The sequence below is a fragment of the Oryctolagus cuniculus genome, chromosome 5, assembly GCF_051225735.1.
Source record: "Oryctolagus cuniculus isolate XC-2025 breed Fujian yellow rabbit chromosome 5, ASM5122573v1, whole genome shotgun sequence".
In the NCBI taxonomy this organism is placed as follows: Eukaryota; Metazoa; Chordata; class Mammalia; order Lagomorpha; family Leporidae; genus Oryctolagus; species Oryctolagus cuniculus.
In genome coordinates, this window is record NC_142871.1 from 9651097 (window position 1) to 9671481 (window position 20385).

Sequence of the window (20385 nt, forward strand, 5' to 3'; positions counted from 1 at the left end):
TTTCATGTAGGTTATTTTTTGCCACAGCGTCTTAGCTTTCCATGCCTGAGAAACTCTCTTGGGCTTTTTAGCCGGATCCGAATGCCTTAAGGGCTGATTCTGAGGCCGGAGCAGCACTGACGTCTGTACTACAGTCCTCTTCCAGCACTCTGGGTGCTCAGCCTCACAGGGCTGTTCAGTTAATGTTCCTCTACCTTCTGTTGTGTTCTTTCACCCTCCACAGCGTTCCTGTACCTTTTGCTAAGTGAAGAGAGGGAAAGTGGTTCAGTGCCACTAGGCCACTTCTCTTTCCAGAAGTCGTGGTTCCTACCAGTAGTTCAAAGAGTTTCATGGTTTGGCCAGGGGTGTAGCACAGAGGGCTAAGCTGCTGCCTGTGCTGCTGGCATCCTGTAGGACCGCTGGTTTGAGTTGGGCTGCTCCACTTCTCCTCTAGCTCCCTACTAACATACTGGGAAAGCGATGAGAGAGGGCCCAAGAGCTTGGGCCTCTGACACCCATGTGTGATTCCTGGATTTAGGTCCTGGGTTTGGCCTGGCCCAGCCCTCACTGTTGCAGTCATTTGGGGAAGTGAACTAGTGAATTGAAGATCAATCTCTCCTCCCACCCCTCTCAGTAACTCTGCCTTTCAAATAAATAAATAAATATTTTTAAAAAATTCATAGTTGAATTGACCTTGTGTATATGTGTTCATAACTGACATACTATATGTATGTTGGTATTTTTTTAAATATATATATACTTATTTGAAAGAGGGCAATCTTTCACCCACTGGTTCACTCTCCAAATGCCCACAACAGGTGGGGCTATGCCAGAAACTTCATCCAGGTCTCCCACATGGGTGGAAGAGATCCAATTACTTGAGCCATTACCCATTACCTCCCAGGGTGTTCATTAGCAGGAAGGTGGACTAGCAGTGGAGTAGCTGATACTTGAACCATGCTCTCTGATATGGAATGTGGATACCCAGTGGTGGCTTAACTCAGTTGTGCCACAGAACCTGTCCCTGTGTTTGTGTTTTAACATTTACCACTTTGGAGAAGGCAGGGGTCTACTGCACCTTCTCCAGCCCCCTCCTCACTCATCTCAGCTAACTCGTTGTGAAGATCTTTTTTTTTTAACCAAGGTGACATCTGAGAAAGTAATTCATCTGACCTTTTATTGCTTTGTCTTGCTGCTGTTCCCATCAGTGTATTTAGGAATCATACATCACACAGAAATTGTGAAAGTGGGGGCCGGGGTTATGGCACAATGGGTTAAGCTGCTACTTGTGATGCCAGCAACCCAGATGAGCACTGTTTCAGGTCCCAGCTGCTCTGCTTCTGATCCAGCTCCCTGCCAGCGTGCCTAGGAAAGCAGCCGAAGGTGGCCCAACACATGTGGAAGAACTGGATGGAGGTGCTGGCTCCTGGCTTTGGCCTGATCCTGCCCCAGCAGTTGAAGCCATCTGGGGAGTGAACCAATAGATGGGATTATCTCTGTTCCTCCCTCCCTCTTTATGTAACTTTGCATTTCAAATAAATAAATAAATCTTTTAAAAAATGATGAAACTAATACTTAAAACATTTCCATTCTGTGCAGGCAGATCACGTACACATCCTTTAGGTAGAGATTTCAAAAATAAATTGTTTTTGGCACTTTCTTCTCAAACCAGTTGTGTTTTTCCTTATTCATTCGTGAGTTGGTACTCTTCTGTGAGGAAAAGCTTTCCCTCCTCTTCCCTCCTCCCCTTCCTCTTTCTTGCATTCTTGCTCTTGTGCATAGAGACGTGTGCTTTGTTTGTGTTCGCTGGGTTATGACGTACTGTCGTCATTCACGTTCATGCTCACATGTCCCGGATTCGGCTGGCGGGGCCGAGGGTTGGCTCTGTCTCTGTTATTTTTTGAGCACTTCTGTGGCGCTCTAGGCTCATCCTAATCTTTTCCTGCTGCAGCTCTAGAATCAGCTGATTTTTCCAGAAGCTCTGATTCCTTGATACTGAGTTCTAGGCTAGGTAAGCCCATTGCTGCTGGCACTGCTTCCATTGTATAGCACTGGGAAGAGCGGCAGCTTCATAGGATTTAATACAGTATGTAAATTTCATGTTTTAAGGACAGACCACTACAATTGCTGTTGCCCTACGTACGAGAACATGAAACTATGGACTAGTCAGTCCGTATATTGATCTCCAATAATTATTGTTTGGGAATACCAGAAAGTGGTGTAGGTTCTGTGTCACCAGGATGAGCGTGTGCAGCATCACTGGTTACCTAATGGTGTTTTCATGCTGTGGTGTGAGAACAGTGTCCACCTGCTGACAGTCCCAGCTTCTGCTGATGTGACTCTGTCTCCATCTGTAGTCATCATTGAATGCTGTGCAGATTTTCAGTTAGAAGTTAAGAGAGACGAAGATGTGTTTTCCCCATCCAGGCTCAACTCCCTGCCATTCTACCTCAGACCCTTATCAACAAATGTTCATTTATTTAATTTTTAATTGAGACATAGTAGTTGTATGTGTTTATGGGGTACATTTCAAACTCACGTGTACAATGTGGAATGATCGGGTCAGGGTCCTTGGCATATCTGTCATCTCAGATATTTACCATTTCTTTGTGTGGAGAGCATTCAGAAAGCTCTCTGCTGGCTATTTTGAAATGTTCAATCATGGTTATCCTTCTGTGCTGTGAAGTACTCAGTTACCCCCCCTCCCCCTGCATCCTGCACCCCTTCCCCCTCCTCTCAATGCCCCTCTCTCCCTTACACCCTGCCCAGGCCCTGGTAGGCACTGTGCTGCTCTCCTCTTCTGTATGATTAACTGTTGAGCACCACAAAAATGAGTGAGAACGAGCAGGGTTTGCCTTTCTATGCCTGGCTTCTTTCATTTAAGACGATGTCCTCTAGTTCCGTCCATGTTGCTGCCAGTGACAGAATTTCACTGGTTTTTATGGCCGAGTGTGTACGTAGAAAACGTTTTGTTTGTCTTTGTCCGTTAGTGCACAGCACAGTTGATTGCCTGTCCTCGCTGTTGTGAACAGCGCTGCAGTAAACCTGCCGCTGCAGTGTCTCTTCCTGAGCTCTGGATGTGTGCCTAGCAGTGGCCTGCCGCAGCCTGTGCAGCCTGTGGCGGTTCTGTTTCTAGGTTTCTGAAGACCTCCACACGGCTTTCCACTGTGGCTCTACTAACTCACGTGCTCACACACAGTGCACTGCAGTTCCTCGTTCTCTGCAGTCTTGCCAGCATTCGTTGTGTCTTTTTGATGATAGCCCTTCCGTCTGGGTTGATGCGACGTTTCATTGTTTTGACTTTTGCATGTCCTGGCCATCAGTGGTGTTGAGCGTTGCTTATATACTTGTTGGTCCTTCTTTTAAGTTGGTAGCTTTTTCCAGCAATGTCTACTCAGGTCATTTGCCCACTTTTAATTGGATTATTATTACTATTATTATTGCTGTTCAGTTTGAATTTCTCATATATTCTGAGTGTTATTTTTATTGCTATGCAAAACCTGTTTATTTTGATATAATCCCATTTTGGAATTTTTGCTTTTGTCACCTGTACTTTGGGGTTGTATACAAAAAAATCTTTGCCTACACCAATGTCCTACATTTCCCCCATGGAGAATGAACATCATTTTAGGCTCAGTTTGCATGAGTTGCAGAGCTCTGAGGTTGTACTTTTTTTTTTTTTTAATAAGATTTATTTATTTGAAAGTCAGAGTTACAGAGAGAGGTAGAGACAGAGAGAGAGGTCTTCCATCCACTGGTTTACTCCCCAGTTGGCTGCAACAGCCGGAGCTGGGCCGATCTGAAGCCAGGAGCCAGGAGCTGCTTCTGGGTCTCCCACGTGGGTGGCGGGGGCCCAAGGACTTGGGCCATCTTCTACTGCTTTCCCAGGCCAGAGCAGAGAGCTGGATTGGAAGTGGAGCAGCCAGTTCTTGAACCAGCGCCCATGTGGGATGCCGGGCTTCAGGCCAGGGCGTTAACCCGCTGTGCCACAGCACCGGCCCCTGAGTTTGTAATACTTATGAAGAAGCACCAGAGATTACCTCTTCCATGTGTTAAAGCCGAGGTATCCCCAGTGTGAAGCAGTGTCAGAACGCGTGGGCCTACTGCAGCCAATGGTGTCCTCCCTCCCATGGGAGCTGGGTCAGGGCCAGCCTAAACGCTCGGTGGTTTTCTTGTCACCTCCCCCCCTGCTAACCTTGGCACCTGCCCGTGTCTGCCTGGGGATCTGTGCTGCAGCTGTGGTGGGAGGTGAGGTAGCGGGTGGTGCTCTGGCTTCCATCACCTCAGGTGGTGCCACTGAAGGGATACTTCCTGGATCTGCAGTTCAGGTGAGCCCTGGACGCTTGCATTCAGTCACAGCCCCCGGGAGAGGCCCTCCGTGCCTGTGCCCTGGGTCCTGAGGAAGCAAGCAGGCTCTGAAGTTTCACTGCTTGGGATTTCGTGATTGCTTTCTGAAGCAGTGCAGTTGAGAGGACAGTGGTCAGGGTGTGCTGGAACAGGGTCTCCTCACTGGACTTCTAGCCTCGTAATTTAAGGACAGCCCTTAACTGATTCTGGAATTAGTGTCGTCCCCTATAATTTCCCAAGGCAGCTAGCTCTGAAATCAGCTTAGCTGTTCCGGCCTGAAGTCATTGTGTCAAGACCACTTGTGACTGAGAGCGAGGCCTGTTGGATGGCTTAAGGCTGGGAGTTGAAATGCTGCAGGTTATGGAGATCTGCAGAGAGGTGGATGCACAGAGTGGAGGCTGCACAGCTTGCTCTCAGAAGGAGGGGTGGGCTGCTTCTGTCCCCCAGGTCCCCAGCTGACTGCCAGCAGCTGTGCACATAAAGGAATCTTGTGGGAATGAATGTGTCATCACCATCTCGCAAACTGACCATGTGGTGCTGTGCCCCTGCCTCTGGCTGTGGGTCAGGCTCCCCAGCAAGTGAAGTAACAGAGACAGAGCCAACTTAGCTCATCCCCAGGGCTTCTTTCCTAGGAGAGTAGGTGAGTGTTTCAGATGTCACATCTAGCCAGCCTTGGCTTCAGCTTGCTAACACCTGTGATTGCCTGGCCTCGCCCACTCTCCTGTTCAGCCACGCTGGCCTTTCTGTCCACTCCTTGAACTTGCCAGGTGTGTATCTACACACATAGATAGGTTCCCTCTGCCACCAGCTGTCACATGGCCACATCATTTTCACCTTTCAGATCTCAGCTGTAAGCTGCCCAGCCGTCCTCCTCTTTATCTCAAGTGCTTGTTCTACTTATCACCCTTCATGGCACCCTCCCGTTCTGTAATTATTTTATATGTTCATTTAATTCTCCATTTCTTTTCTGGTGGGCAAGTACAGTACCTGGCGTCTTCCCAGTAGCAAGTACAGTACCTCATATATAATATGCTCTCAGTATTTATCAGATAATCAATGGATGAATCATAACACCACTGAACTAGCCGGGCTGTGCACAAGCATATGTGGGTTAAATACAGAACAACTGGAATATTCCTATTATGAAGGTATTTTTATATGACAAAGACAAAAAGAAGTGTCTCTAATGAATATATATATTTTTTTGTTTTTGTTTTTGACAGGCAGAGTGGACAGTGAGAGAGAGAGAGACAGTCAGAAAGGTCTTGCTTTGCCGTTGGTTCACCCTCCAATGGCCGCCGTGACCGGCGCACCGTGCTGATCCGAAGGCAGGAGCCAGGTACTTCTCCTGGTCTCCCATGGGGTGCCGGCCCCAATATTTTTTAACATTACCATCCTAACATTTCTGATGCATTTCTTTAGTCTTAAGAATTTGTAAAAAATAAATAAATAAAAATAAAAAAAGAATTTGTGCTTATAGGCCAGCACCACGGCTCACTAGGCTAATCCTCCAGCTGCGGCGCTGGCACCCCGGGTTCTAGTCCCGGTCAGGGCGCCGGATTCTGTCTCAGTTGCCCCTCTTCCAGTGCAGCTCTCTGATGTGGCCCAGGAAGGCAGTAGAGGATGGCCCAAGTGCTTGGGCCCTGCACCCGCATGGAAGACCAGGAGGAAGCACCTGGCTCCTGACTTCAGATTGGCGCATCGCTGGCCGTAGCAGCCATTTGGGGGGTGAACCAACGGAAGGAAGTCCTTTCTCTCTCTCTCTCTCTCTCTCACTGTCTAACTGCCTGAAAAAGAAAAAAGAATTTGTGCTTATAAAATTTGATGTGTGATATTGCTTAAATCTTTTATTTATTTATTTATTTTTTTTTTATTTTTTGACAGGCAGAGTGGACAGTGAGAGAGAGAGAGGGAGAAAGGTCTTCCTTTGCCGTTGGTTCACCCTCCAATGGCTGCCGCGGCCGGCGCACTGCGGCCGGCGCACTGCGCTGATCCGATGGCAGGAGCCAGGAGCCAGGTGCTTTTCCTGGTCTCCCATGGGGTGCAGGGCCCAAGCACCTGGGCCATCCTCCACTGCACTCCCTGGCCACAGCAGAGGGCTGGCCTGGAAGAGGGGCAACCGGGACAGAATCCGGCGCCCCAACCGGGACTAGAACCCGGTGTGCCGGCGCCGCTAGGTGGAGGACTAGCCTAGTGAGCCGAGGCGCCGGCCCGCTTAAATCTTTTTGAATTTGTTTCCTGTGTTTATGTCTTAATCAGTGACAGAGCAGCAGTAAGTGTGTCTCTTTCATGTTAGATGTCAGAACGTAATCCGCCCGGCCACACCCCGAGTTTCTGCTTTCTGTCTTCTGGGGTAATTCCATGTGCTTTTATGCTATAGGCAGCCAGTTGTGTAAAGTTCCCTTTAAGTTTCAAAAGTATTTTGAAACAGTTTGGAGAGTTTTCTGTAAAAAAAAAATTAGTCATTTTTCACTAAAATTTTTAATTTCAGGGTGGCTTATGGTGTTTTGGAGGAAATGGACTTCCTTATGCTGAAAGTTTTGGAGAAGTTCCTTCAGCTACAGTGGAAATGTTCTGTTTGGAAGCTATGGTAAAACATTCTGAGGTAACTTACCCAGTTTCAGAAAATTACTTTTTATGATTGCATTGAAACAACTACACAGGTTGGTTCATGAAAGGGACATAATCCCAACTTATTGTAAAAGGATAAGAACCTTTCCATTTGTTGTGAAATTTCTGCTTTTTTCCCATTGTAATTGTTAGAATTGATGATCATGATTCAGCACCAAGACATGAGTTTCATTTATGCTAAGTCTTTGAAAAAGCGGATTTAATCTTCATTTTTTAAATTTGTATCTCATAAGTACAGCATTAGGAACACAGTAATTCTTCTATTATTGTTTCCTAACACTTAGTCCTATTTATAGTATCACTTTAACTCTTGATAGTATCTGTATGGTCACTTTACCACTTATTCCTATTCATTTGATCTTTATAACACTTTAAAGCTGCTTTTTTTTATCAGCCAGCTTAAGGGATTTTGGGGTCTTATGGCTAGTTGTTAAGTTGTACCTTTAGAAGTAAGTTCTTATGAATGTATGTAGGACTACACTGCTTTGCAGTTGTGAGCTTCATAGTTTTCTCCATTACAACTTTAGGGTCTTGGTGATTCTTCCCACTGTGCCCACCCCACTTCCTCTTCCCTTTCCTATTCTTGTTCTTATTCTTTCCTACAGTCTATTTTCAGTTAGCTTTATACATATATGATTAACTCTATGTTAAACAGAGCATTCAGTGAATCATATGAAAGAGAAAAGATAAGGGAATATTATAAAGGAAAAGATAAACACAGAGTAGAAGCTGTTCCTCAACAGTCATGAGAAGGGCTGGTCACAGTCATTGCTTCTCAGAGTGTCCATCTCATCCTCACATGTTGTCTTTCAGGTGCCCTGTTAGTTATCACAGGTCAGGGAGAACATATAGAATTTGTCCCTTTGGGACTGGCTTATTTCACTAAGTGTGATGTTTTCCAGTTTCATCCATTTTGTTGCAAATGACCAGACCGGACTTTGTTGTGTTTTTTTGTTGTTTTGTTTTGTTTTACTGCTACGTAGTATTCCTTGGTGTACATATCCCATAATTCTTTATCCAGTCTTCAGTTGATGGGCATTTAGGTTGATTCCATGTCTTTGCTATTGTGAATTGAGCTGTGATAAACATGGAGGTACAGATAACCTTCATATGCTGATTTCATTTCCCTTGGGTGGATTCCCAGGAGTGGGGTGGCTGGATCACATGGTAGCTCTATATTCAGACCTCTGAGGTATCTCCACACTATCTTCTGTAGTGGTTTTACCAGTTTACATCCCACCAACAGTGGATTAGGGTACCTTTTTCCCCACATCCTCGCCAGCATTTGCTGTTTGTTGATTTCTGTATGAAAGCCGCTCTAATGGGGGTGAGGTGAAACCTCATTGTGGTTTTGATCTGCGTTTCTCTCAGAGCTAGAAATCCTGAGCATTTTGTCATGTGTCTCTTGGCCACTTGGATTTCCTCTTTTGAAAAATGTCTGGGACTGGCATTGTGGTGCAATGGGTTAACACCCTGGCCTGAAGTGCTGGCATCCCATATGGGCACCGGTTTGAGACCCAGCTGCTCCACTTCCAACCCAGCTCTCTGCTGTGGCCCGGGAAAGCAGTAGAAGATGGCCCAGTGCTTGGGTCCCTGTACCCATGTGGGAGACCCGGAAGAAGCTCCTGGCTCCCGACTTCAGATGAGTGTAGTTCTGGCCGTTGTAGCCAATATGGGAGTGAACAGTCGGATGGAAGATCTCTCTCTCTCTCTGTGTCTCTGCCTCTCCTCTCTCTGTGTAACTCTGACTTTCAAATAAATAAATAAATCTTTAAAAGGAAAAAGAAAAATGTTTAAGTCCTTTGCCTATTTCTTTCTTCTTTCTTTTCATTTTTTTATTATTTAAAAAATTTTTTTTAAAGATTTTTATTTATTTATTTGACAGACAGAGTTACAGACAGAGAGAGGGAGAAACAGAGAGAAAGGTCTTCCTTCTGTTGTTTCACTCCCCAAATGGCCGCCACGGCCAGAGCTGTGCCAATCCAAAACCAGGAGATAGGTGCTTCTTCCTGGTCTCCCATGCGGGTGCAGGGATCCAACCACTTGGGCCATCCTCCACTGTACTCCCGGGCCACAGCAGAGAGCTGGACTGCAAGAGGAGCAACCGGGACTAGAACCGGTGCCCGTATGGGATGCCGGCACCACAGGTGGAGGACTAACCTAGTGCACCACCGCGCTGGCCCCCTTTTGCCCATTTCTTAACCGGATTATTTGGTTTGTTGTTGTTGAGTTTCTTGATCTCTTTATATATTCTGGTTATTAAACCTCTGTCAGTTCCGTAGTTTGCAAATATTTCCTCCCATCCTGTCGGTTGTCTCTTCACTTTGCTAATTGTTTCTTTGGCACTGGAGAAGCTTTTATTTTGATGTAATCCCATTTGTCGATTTTGGCTTTGATTGCCTGTGTCTCTGGGGTCTTTTCGAAGAACTCTTTGTCTATGCTGATGTCTTGCAGGTTTTCTCCAATGTTCTGTAATAATTTGATGGTGTCAGGTTGTAGCTTTAGGTCTTCAGTCCATTGTGAGTGGATTTTAGTGAAGGGTGTCAGGTAGGGGTCTGGCTTCACGCTTCTGTGTGTGGACATCCAGTGTCCCCAGCACCACTTACTGAAGAGACTGTCCTTGCTCCAGGGGCTCAGTTTAGCTCCTTTGTCAAAGATCAGTTGGCTGTAGATGCTTGGGTTGATTTCAGGTGTTTCTGTTCTGTTCTTTTGGTCTATCCATCTGTTTTTGTACCAGTACCAAGCTGTTTTGATTATAACTGCCCTGTAGTATGTCTTGCAATCTGGTATTGTGATGCCACTAGCTCTGTTTTAGTTGTACAAGATTGCTTTAGCTATTCGGAGTCTATTGTGTTTCCATATGAATTTCAACATCATTTTTTCTATTTCTGAGAAGAATGTATTTGGCATTTTGATTGGTATTGTATTGAACCTGTAAATTGCTTTTGGTAGTATGGACATTTTGATGATACTGATTCTTCTAATCCATGAATGTGGAAGATTTTTCCATTTTTTGTGTGTTCTGTTTCTGGAATTAGTACAGATCTCATATGATATATGTCTAAAAAGCATACTTTTTGATGCACTTGGAATGCGGTAAAACTTTTAAAGCCATTTAAAAATTAAAATTGTGACATCACGTGACATGGCATCCTATGAGTAAAAGGTGAAGCTGTGCCCACTGATGTGTGGGAGACCAACTCCGTCGACATGCTACCTTAATACACGTGTTCTCTTGTTTTTGTTCTTGCTGTCCCTTGTACTTCTTTTCTCCACTGGAAATTTAAGTCCCTTTTCCCTTAATCCGTCATTTAAAGAATAAATGTTTGCCACTCCTGTGTTTTAGGCCAGCCCCAAAGCCGTGGGGGTGGGGGAGGGCCGGGGGCGTGTGTCTCCGTCTGGGCGAGGCGCTGTGTGCAGAAGCTCGACCTGCCTGTGTGCAGAGGCCCACGTCCTGTCGTCAGGTGGCAGATTTCTCAAGGTCAGGCAGCGGTGATGTAAGGTAGCTTCAAGCCGAAGCATCACTACAGATAGAAAAAGTTTTATAACAGAGACGCTGTCAGCCAAGAGCCAAGCAGGATAACGTAAGAACAATGATTTCAGAAGTCCTGGTGAGAAATGCATTCTGGGGGTTTTTCCCCAGGATGGTGGAGCGTCTAGATAGGGCTTTGCCTGGTTATCTGAGTCAGCTGAGAGCTCTGGCCTCTGCCCCCCTGTCCTCCAGCAGCAGCCCCCGGCCGTCCCCACCATGTTGCGCTGTCATCCCTCCTCGTGAATTTGTACAACGTAAGTGAGCTTTCACTGCTTCTTTGTGCTAGATCTCAACACATTGTGATAAAATCGAAGCAAACGGAGGCTTGCAGCTGCTGCAGAGGCTCTACCGGCTTCACAAGGACTGCCCCAAAGTCCAGAGGAACATTCTGCGAGTCGTCGGGAACATGGCTCTGAACGAGCACCTGCATGCCGCCATCGTCCGCTCAGGTAACGGCTCTCCGCACCGCGTGCTCCCCACCGCCCGCCCCCTCACGGCACACTGAAGACTGCTTAGGTTGAGTTGGGTCCTTTAGCCTATTAATCTGGTAGGAACAAGGAATTACTTGAGATTGTGGGTAGTCCCTAGCTACACTAATCAGTGTGTGCATGATCCCAGGACAGTTCTGCCATGATAAGCATCGATTTTTTATAGAATTTTTGATAGGATCTGGTTAACCAAGAGGCATAGTCAGATTGACAGAGGCCGTGGTGTAGCTTTGTTGCCCTCTTGCAGCTAAGAAGCTGTGGGGCGATACTTGAGCTACTGCCCCTCATTCTCTGAAAAGCCCTGCCTGATCCAGTCTCTGCCTGATGGCTGTGACCGTGATTTCCGCTGTAGCACACCCTCTCCATTGCTTCTCAGCATTTGGTCTTCTGCCAGAACCAGAAGCCCTCCTCTCTCTGTTTTCAGCCCTCCTGTCCTCCCTCCCTCTCTCCCTTCCCTGGGATTTTTTCCATGATTTTGAAGCACTTCCCACTTAAATAGGGGTCTGCTCATTGATCTGAGTGAGCTGAGGGTTCTGAGTGGTCTCTGCCCCTCTGCCCACCGGGCTGTCTCCGCCTCTCCTTCCCTTTCTTATCAACATGACCCAGGGATTCCTGTTGGTAAGAGGTCTATAACTTATTCCTGTGCTTAGTAATTTGATGCCTTGTTTTCCCAGCTTTGGCTTGTGGAAACTCTGGCAAACTGGCCCCTGCATCCTTGTAATATGGCCACTTCGTTTTGCAGGGCCGTTCCGTACTCTGTGGTGTAGTCAGATGTTTCAGGCTCAGTTCCTTTAGGTACTCCATTTTTACTAGAGATTATTAGAGACCACGAACGAGGTGCTGGGAGTGCTGGTTGCTCCTGGGGTGTCTTTGGTTCTTGACTCCTCCAGTGGAAAGTGATAGGTAATGTATACACAGAAGTGCACATGTGCATACAGTAGGTAGATGCAGTCATTTGTACATACCCATATCAGTCATATGTCCTTACATATGCACGCATCAGAAACTGAATTTCCACTTAAGAGTATCTTCAGATCAGCAGAGGATTTTAATTTTGGTGAAGTCTCTTTCAGGGGTCAGCAAATATTTTCTGTAAAGAGCCTGGAAGAGGAGCAACCGGGACAGAATCTGGCGCCCCAACCGGGAGTAGAACCCGGAGTGCCGGCGCCACAGGCGGAGGATTAGCCTAGTGAGCCGCGGCGCCGGCCTATAACTTCAAAAATTTAAAACTACTCTTTATATATTCCCTTCTGCTTACTGTGAGGTTTATTGATTCCTCTTTTTATACATTTTTTTTAATTTCTAGAATTTTATTTGAGGTTGGGGAGATAGCGCGCACCCGTCTTCTGGCCTTCTTGTCGCATGCTCACGTTGCAGAGGGCGGACTGACCAGCTTGCAGGCCAGGCTGGCGCCATCGGCACAGAAGCCTCTTGTAAGAGCCTTGTGCCTGTAGAGGGGGAGGCGCTCATGGCCGAATCAGCTCTTAGAGCCCCTCCCTGCCCCTTCCTACTGCCACACTGGCAGTCCCTGAATTTTGGAAGGAACACATTCAAACCAGAGTAACAGTCAAATGACATTTAAGAAATCTAACAGAGACTCTTTCAGATATTTATATATTTAGAATCTCCGGTCCTTTTCCTTTTTCATATGTCTAAATTTATATCTGATCTAATTCCCCCCGGCCTAAAAACCATCCTCGGTATTTCTAGTATATTCTTTTATTTTCATATTTTGCCTTTATAAACAGAATTCTTTGTTGACAGTGTTTTTTCTTACAACACTTTTTTTTTAAATGTTATTTTTTCGTCTACTTGAAAGCCCTAGAGAGAGAGAGAGAGAGGAAGAAAGAGTGAGCGTCCATCCACAGGTTCACCACCCAAATGCCTGCAACAGCTAAGACTGGACCAGGCCAGAGCCAGGAGCCTGAACTCTGTCTGGGTTTCCAGTGTGCATGGCAGGGTCCCAAGCACTTGAACCATCATCTGCCTCCTGCCAGGATGCGTTAGCAGGAAGCTGGCTGGGAAGTGGGATAGTAAGTGGGGATTGGGAAGGTGGGGTAGGGACTGCAGTGTGGGATGTGGCCTCCCAAGCGTGCCCCAACCTGCTGTGTCCAACCTGCCGTGCCCCAACCTGCTGTGTCCCAACCTGCTGTAACCTGCTGTACCCAACCTGCTGTGCCCAACCTGCTGTGCCCAACCTGCTGTGTCCAACCTGCTGTGCCCAACCTGCTGTGCCCAACCTGCTGTGTCCAACCTGCTGTGCCCAACCTGCTGTGTCCAACCTGCTGTGCCCAACCTGCTGTGCCCAACCTGCTGTGTCCAACCTGCTGTGTCCAACCTGCTGTGCCCAACCTGCCGTGTCCAACCTGCTGTGTCCAACCTGCTGTGTCCCAACCTTCTGTGTCCAACCTGCTGTGTCCAACCTGCTGTGTCCCAGCCTGCCGTGTCCAACCTGCTGTGCCCAACCTGCTGTACCCAACCTGCTGTGTCCCAACCTGCTGTGTCCAACCTGCTGTGTCCAACCTGCTGTGTCCCAGCCTGCTGTGTCCAACCTGCTGTGTCCAGCCTGCTGTGTCCAACCTACTGTGTCCCAGCCTGCCGTGTCCAACCTGCCGTGTCCAACCTGCCGTGTCTAACCTGCTGTGTCTAACCTGCCGTGTCTAACCTGCCGTGTCCAACCTGCCGTGTCCAACCTGCTGTGTCTAACCTGCCGTGTCCAACCTGCCGTGTCTAACCTGCCGTGTCCAACCTGCCGTGCCCAACCTGCCATGTCCAACCTGCCGTGTCCAACCTGCCATGTCCAACCTGCTGTGTCCCAACCTGCTGTGTCCCAACCTTCTGTGTCCAACCTGCTGTGTCCAACCTGCTGTGTCCCAGCCTGCTGTGTCCAACCTGCTGTGCCCAACCTGCTGTGCCCAACCTGCTGTACCCAACCTGCTGTGTCTAACCTGCTGTGCCCAACCTGCCATGTCCAACCTGCTGTGTCCAACCTGCTGTGTCCCAACCTTCTGTGTCCAACCTTCTGTGTCCAACCTGCTGTGTCCCAACCTGCTGTGTCCCAACCTGCTGTGTCTAACCTGCTGTGTCTAACCTGCCGTGTCCAACCTGCCGTGTCCAACCTGCCGTGTCCAACCTGCTGTGTCTAACCTGCCGTGTCCAACCTGCTGTGCCCAACCTGCCATGTCCAACCTGCCGTGTCCAACCTGCTGTGTCCCAACCTTCTGTGTCCAACCTGCTGTGTCCAACCTGCTGTGTCCCAGCCTGCTGTGTCCAACCTGCTGTGTCCCAGCCTGCTGTGTCCAACCTGCTGTGCCCAACCTGCTGTACCCAACCTGCTGTGTCCCAACCTTCTGTGTCCAACCTGCTGTGTCCAACCTGCTGTGTCCCAGCCTGCTGTGTCCAACCTGCTGTGTCCCAGCCTGCTGTGTCCAACCTGCTGTGCCCAACCTGCTGTACCCAACCTGCTGTGTCCAACCTGCCGTGCCCAACCTGCTGTGTCCAACCTGCTGTGTCTAACCTGCTGTGCCCAACCTGCCGTGTCCAACCTGCCATGTCCAACCTGCTGTGTCCAACCTGCTGTGTCCCAACCTTCTGTGTCCAACCTGCTGTGTCCAGCCTGCTGTGTCCAACCTGCTGTGTCCAACCTGCTGTGCCCAACCTGCTGTGTCCAACCTGCTGTGTCTAACCTGCTGTGCCCAACCTGCCGTGTCCAACCTGCCATGTCCAACCTGCTGTGTCCAACCTGCTGTGTCCCAACCTTCTGTGTCCAACCTGCTGTGTCCAGCCTGCTGTGTCCAACCTGCTGTGTCCAACCTGCTGTGCCCAACCTGCTGTGTCCAACCTGCTGTGTCCAACCTACTGTGTCCCAGTCTGCTGTGTCCAACCTGCTGTGTCCCAGCCTGCCGTGTCCAACCTGCCGTGTCCAACCTGCTGTGTCCAACCTGCTGTGTCCCAGCCTGCTGTGTCCCAGCCTGCTGTGTCCCAACCTGCTGTGTCCAACCTGCTGTGTCCAACCTGCTGTGTCCAACCTGCCATGTCTTAACCTGCTGTGCCCCGGCACCTGCCCTGTCAGCCTTTTAAGTCGTCCCACTCCCCCCTGGTGTCCATTGTCTAGTAAGAAGTCCCGCTTGTTCCCACTTGTGTTCTGTGTGTTTTTTTTCTTTTTTCTTTTTCTTTTTCTTTCTTTCTTTTTTTTTTTTTTTTTGTAAATCTGGATTCTTTTTAAGATTTCTGTGTTTGGTTTTCAGCACTGTGACCCTGGTGTCATTGTGAGATTTCTCCTGCTTGGGGCCCACCTGAGCTGATGGAATCTTGGGGGATCTGCGTGTTGATGTTTTTGATCCAATGTGGAAACTTTCCAGCCAGGGTAGCCTGTATGTTTTCATCCTTTTGTTCCGCTTTCTCTCTTCTCTCCTTATGGAATCTCTGTTGTTTGTTAGACCTCTTGGTTCTGTTTTTCAGTTCACTGAGCCTGTTCACTACATTTCTTTTTCTCTTTGCTTTACTTGGGTGATTTCTGTTCACCTGTCTTTAGGCTCATTGATGGAATGGAGACTAGAGGATTCAAAGCAGGACAGAAACGTGATCCTATCAAAAACAAACAAGCAAAAGCCCTCCCTTCCTCGAGTGGAACCTGGCCGTACTCCACATTCTCAGTCCTCCTGGTTGACTTGAACCTCTGCTGGACAGCCCAGTGAGCTCTGTGGCTCTCAGCTGCTGGCCTCATTTAGTTCTCAGTACGCCCCTCCCACTCCTACCTTGTACCTCGTGCAGAATTAAGTCTCAGAGCAGTGGAACTGGCATGATCCTGATTTGGTAAAGAATGCAGATAGGGCTATATTGTGTAAGTGTAAATTAGGTGTCTGTGGCTGTTTTTTCTAAAGATTTGGAAGGGTGTCCAGCAGACTGCGATTGTTGTTGCTCTGAGGTTATGAACACAGCCGGGAAGTGCGGCAGGTGCTGAAGCAGGCCTTCCACACTCCATGCTGCTTTTAGTTACTCCTTTTTAGCATTAACAAGTGTTCAGATGCTATGTGATGTAAAAACACTGACTATTTTTTAAGGATTTGATTTATTTATTTGAAAGAGTTACACAGAGAGAGGAGAGGCAGAGAGAGAGAGAGAGAGAGAGGTCGATCTTCTATCCACTGGTTCACTCCCCAATTGGCCACAACAGCTGGGGCTGAGCTGATCTGAAGCCAGGAGCCAGGAGCTTCTTCCGGGTCTCCCTTGTGGGTGCAGGGGCCCAAGGACTTGCGGCATCTTCTACTGCTTTCCCAGGCCATAGCAGAGAGCTGGATCGGAAGAGGAGCAGCCAGGACTAGAACTGGCGCCCATATGGGATACTGGTGCCTCAGGGAGAGGATTAACCTACTGTGTCATAGCACCGGCCCCAGCAGTGAATATTTTGAAAAGGCAGATTTTTGAAGGGTTATTTGATATTTTGTAGTATCTGAGATATGCTGAAAATAGTTTGTCAGTTGAAAAATGCCGAAGAAATTATTCGGGCCATATTTTTTCTTATTTGTTTTCTTGTGATTCCATTAAAAACAAAGCCATATTTTTATACATACCACATAATATGTTTGTATATCTTTACTAGTAGAATTTTAAAATCTTTTATTATAAAATATTTAACAGATTTTGAAGAGGAATCTTCTGAATTGTGCATTTGAATGTTGTTAAAGAAATAGTGTGACACTCGTGGAGTATTAAGACACTGGTCTCCCGCCATCATCACACTTCTGTCTTTGAGGAGAAGGGCAGCAGCTGTCAGCTGTTGGGTGCCTCCTGGGCCTGTGGTTTTACACATTCATTTTTTTTTTTTTAAAAAGATTCATTTATTTATTTATTTATTTGAAAGGCAGAGTTACAGAGAGGTGCAGAGAGAGAGAGAGAGAGGTCTTCTATCCACTGGTTCACTCCCCAAATGGTGGCAGTGGCCAGATCTGAGCTGATCCAAAGCCAGAAGCAAAGCATTTCTTCCAGGTATCCCATGCAGGTACAGGTGCCCAAGGACTTGGATCATCTTCTACTGCTTTCCCAGGCCACAGCAGAGAGCTGGATTGAAAATGGAGCAGTCGGGACTCAAACCTATGCCCATATGGGATGCCTCACTACAGGCGGTGGCTTAACCAGCACACCACAGCGCCAGCCCCTACACATTCATTTTTAAACCTTCCTTTAGCTCAGAGTTGCTAAAGAGTGACTGAAGTTCCCAGCAAGTAAGCAAGGAAGAGAGACTTGAGCCCAGTTTTCTCTGACCACAAGGTATTATGAAGTAGATTCTCACTATTAGTACTGCAGAAAACAGAGCGAGAAAGTTAAACCTACCCCTTGTCCACAGCCCTCTTCCTCCCTTCCTCCCTCCTAAGAGATAAGAACTGCTTTAATTTGGTGTATCTTTCAAGATTTTCATATGTTTCTGCAGGTGTATGTGTCATGTACATACTTCTATATGTGTTTGGGTACATAAAGTTTTTAAGAACAAAAATATTTTAAAGGAAGCCATGCTGTACATAATATTGTCCATACTTCTTCTATTTACCTCTCTTTAAAATACAGTTCTTCCTTCCTGACCTTCAGATTTTATAAGACTTTTACACATCAAACAATTTATTAGTAAGAAGTAATTTCCAAAAAAAAAAAAAAAAAAAGAAGTAATTTCCAAAGTGATCCCTGTTAAATATAAGAGTGGGAATAAGAGAGGGAGGAGATGTACAATTTGGGACATGCTCAATTGGACTTGCCCCAAATGGTGGAGTTAGACACGTGCCAGGGGATTCCAGTACAATCCCATCAAGGTGGCATGTACCAATGCCATCTCACTAGTCCAAGTGATCAATTTCAGTTCACAGTTGATCACACTGATAGGTCTAAGAGTCAAAGGGATCACACAAACAAGACTAGTGTCTGCTAATACTAACTGATAGAATCAAAAAGGGAGAGAACGATCCATCATGGGAAATGGGATACACAGCAGACTCATAGAATGGCAGATGTCTTAAATAGCACTCTGGCCTCAGAATCAGCCCTTAAGGCATTCAGATATGGCTGAAGAGCCTATTAGAGTATTTTAGGCATGGAAAGCCAAGACACTCTAGAAAAACAAAAAACAAAAAACAAAAACCCTAAATGCCTAAATGAAAGATCTCTGTGAGTGAGATCCCAGTGGAAAGAACGGGGCCATCAAAGAAGGAGGTACCTTTCTCTGAAGGGAGGAGAGAACTTCCACTTTGACCATGGCCTTGTCTAAATATGATCAGAGTCGGTGGGAGAGGGAGTGGGAGATGGGAGGGGTGCGAGTGGGAGGGAAATTATGAGGGGGGAAAGCCATTGTAATCCATAAACTGTACTTTGGAAATTTATATTTACTAAATAAAAAAAAGAAATAGAAAAAAAAAGAAGTAATTTCCAGGGTCAGTGTTGTGGCATAGTGGGTTTAGCTGCCACCTGCAATGCTGGCATCCCATATGGGCACCAATTCGTGTCTCAGCTGCTCCACTTCCTGTCCAGCTGCCTGCTAATGCACCTGGGAAAAGCAGTAGAAGATGACCCAAGTGCTTGGGCCCCAGAACCCATGTGGGAGACCTTGTTGAAGCTCCTGGCTTCAGCCTTACCCAGCCCTGGCCATTGCAACCATTGGGAAATAAACCAGTGAATGGAAGATCTTTCTGTTTCTCTCCCTGCCCCCCCCCCCCATCACCGTGTAAATCTACCTTTCAAATAAATAAATAAATAAATCTTGAAAAAAAGTAATTTGCTTGGAGCAGGTGTTTAGTGCCGCAGATACATGCTGCTTGGGATACCCACATCCCATGTCAGCGTGCCTGGGGCTGAGTCCAGGTTCCGGCTAACGCACACCTTGGGAGGCAGCCGGTGGTGGCTCAAGTGGTTGGGTCCCTGCCATCCACAAGGGAGACCTGGATTGTGTTCCAGGCTCCTGCCTTTGGCCTGGCACATCCTCTGCTATTGCAGGCATGTCAGGGAGTGAACCAGCTGATGGGAGCTCTATCTTTTCATCTTTCAAATAAAATAAAAGATTAATAAGTAGAAATTTTTAAAAAATAATTTCCTCATTTGTACAGGAGGCTAATATGATTGCTGATCAGATGGACTAACTATAACTAGTAATATCCACTGAATTCTGTAATTCTTACTCAACACAAAACATCATAGTATTTTCTTCTGTTTTGTGGCATCACATCTAGTAGCTGGAATTTGTATTAGATCTTCTAAGTAAAGAGAATGGCTCTTGTGGGGCCGGCGCTGTGGCACAGCAGGTTAATGTCTTGGCCTGGAGCGCCAGCATCCTCTGTGGGCACCGGTTCTAGTCCCAGCTGCTCCTCTTCTGTGGGGAGCAACTCGGACTAGACTAAGTTACTGGAATTAAGACTTATTCTATGCATCTGCTCTCCCACAACATGGCGCTGGGAGAGAAGAAAACAGCTTCTACACAGCTGCCTCCAGTTCAGCCAATAAACAGCAGGACCTGCTCCTGATTGGAGGAGAGCAGCGTACTCGGCGTGTGGGCAGCCGAGTTGGGATTGGCGGAGGAGGACTATAAAGGAGGAGAGAGAGAACATGCACCAGGAACATCTACGAGGAACAGCTAAGGGGAACATCTAGCTGAAGGAACACCTGTGCAGCCCCCGAGAAAGCCGGCCGGCGGTGTGCCGCTCCCCTGCGGAAGTGGGGAATGTGGCCAGGGGGAACTGCCCTTCCACGGAGGTGGAAGGGATAGTAGCCAACCCGGGAAGAACCAGCAGCAAACCCGGGGAGGGCCGAGCAGACAAAAGAACAGCGCAGGGTTCAGTGTCGTTCCTCCACGAAGAGGGGGAGCGACATAATGGTGCCGTGACTCGGATAGGAAACGTGACTCGGATATGAAGCCTAGGCAGGGCTTAGTGTCGTTCCTCCACGAAGAGGGGGAGCGACATAATGGTGCCGTGACTCGGATATGAAGCCTAGGCAGGGTTTAGTGTCGCTCCTCCGTGAAGAGGGGGAGCGACATAATGGTGCCGTGACTCGGATAGGAAACTTAGGACGGATAGGAAACCTAGGAGGGAAAAAACGGGAAGAAGTGGAAAATACCGGAGAGAGAGACTAGCAAACAGCCTAGGGAAAAGCCGGACGGAAAAGGTGCCAGAAGAAGCTATTGAAAGCCTAGGCATAGACTCGGATATGGACTGTGGGAAAGAAGTTAGGATTGAAAGCGAAGTGAAAGCTTTCATAGACTCGGATGCAGACTATGGCAGGGAAGCTAGGAGATTGAAAGCGAAAGTGAAACCTGGAGGAGGCTTGGACTCGGATACGGACTGTGGGAAAGAAGTTAGGATTTAAAGTGAAAGCAAGAAGAAACTTAGACTTAGATACGGACTGCAGGTTGAAAGTGAAAGTGAAACCTAT

At 47.4% G+C, this 20385-nt stretch overlaps 1 protein-coding gene across 5 annotated transcripts in view; it reads left to right on the forward strand.

Annotated features, from left to right (window-relative positions):
* SERAC1 (serine active site containing 1) overlaps window positions 1-20385 on the forward strand; it is a 59508-nt gene that overhangs the window by 24147 nt on the left and 14976 nt on the right. For 4 of the 5 annotated variants that reach the window (XR_016234454.1, XM_070073334.2, XM_089333589.1 and 1 more), the window contains 2 exons: window positions 6818-6931; window positions 10776-10938. Coding sequence is in view for 4 of the 5 variants with exons in the window: in XM_070073334.2 (XP_069929435.1) it covers window positions 6818-6931; window positions 10776-10938 (277 nt within the window). In the remaining variant the exon portion in view is untranslated. The remainder of the gene's footprint in view (window positions 1-6817; window positions 6932-10775; window positions 10939-20385) is intronic. The other variant, XM_089333588.1, reaches the window with a different exon arrangement.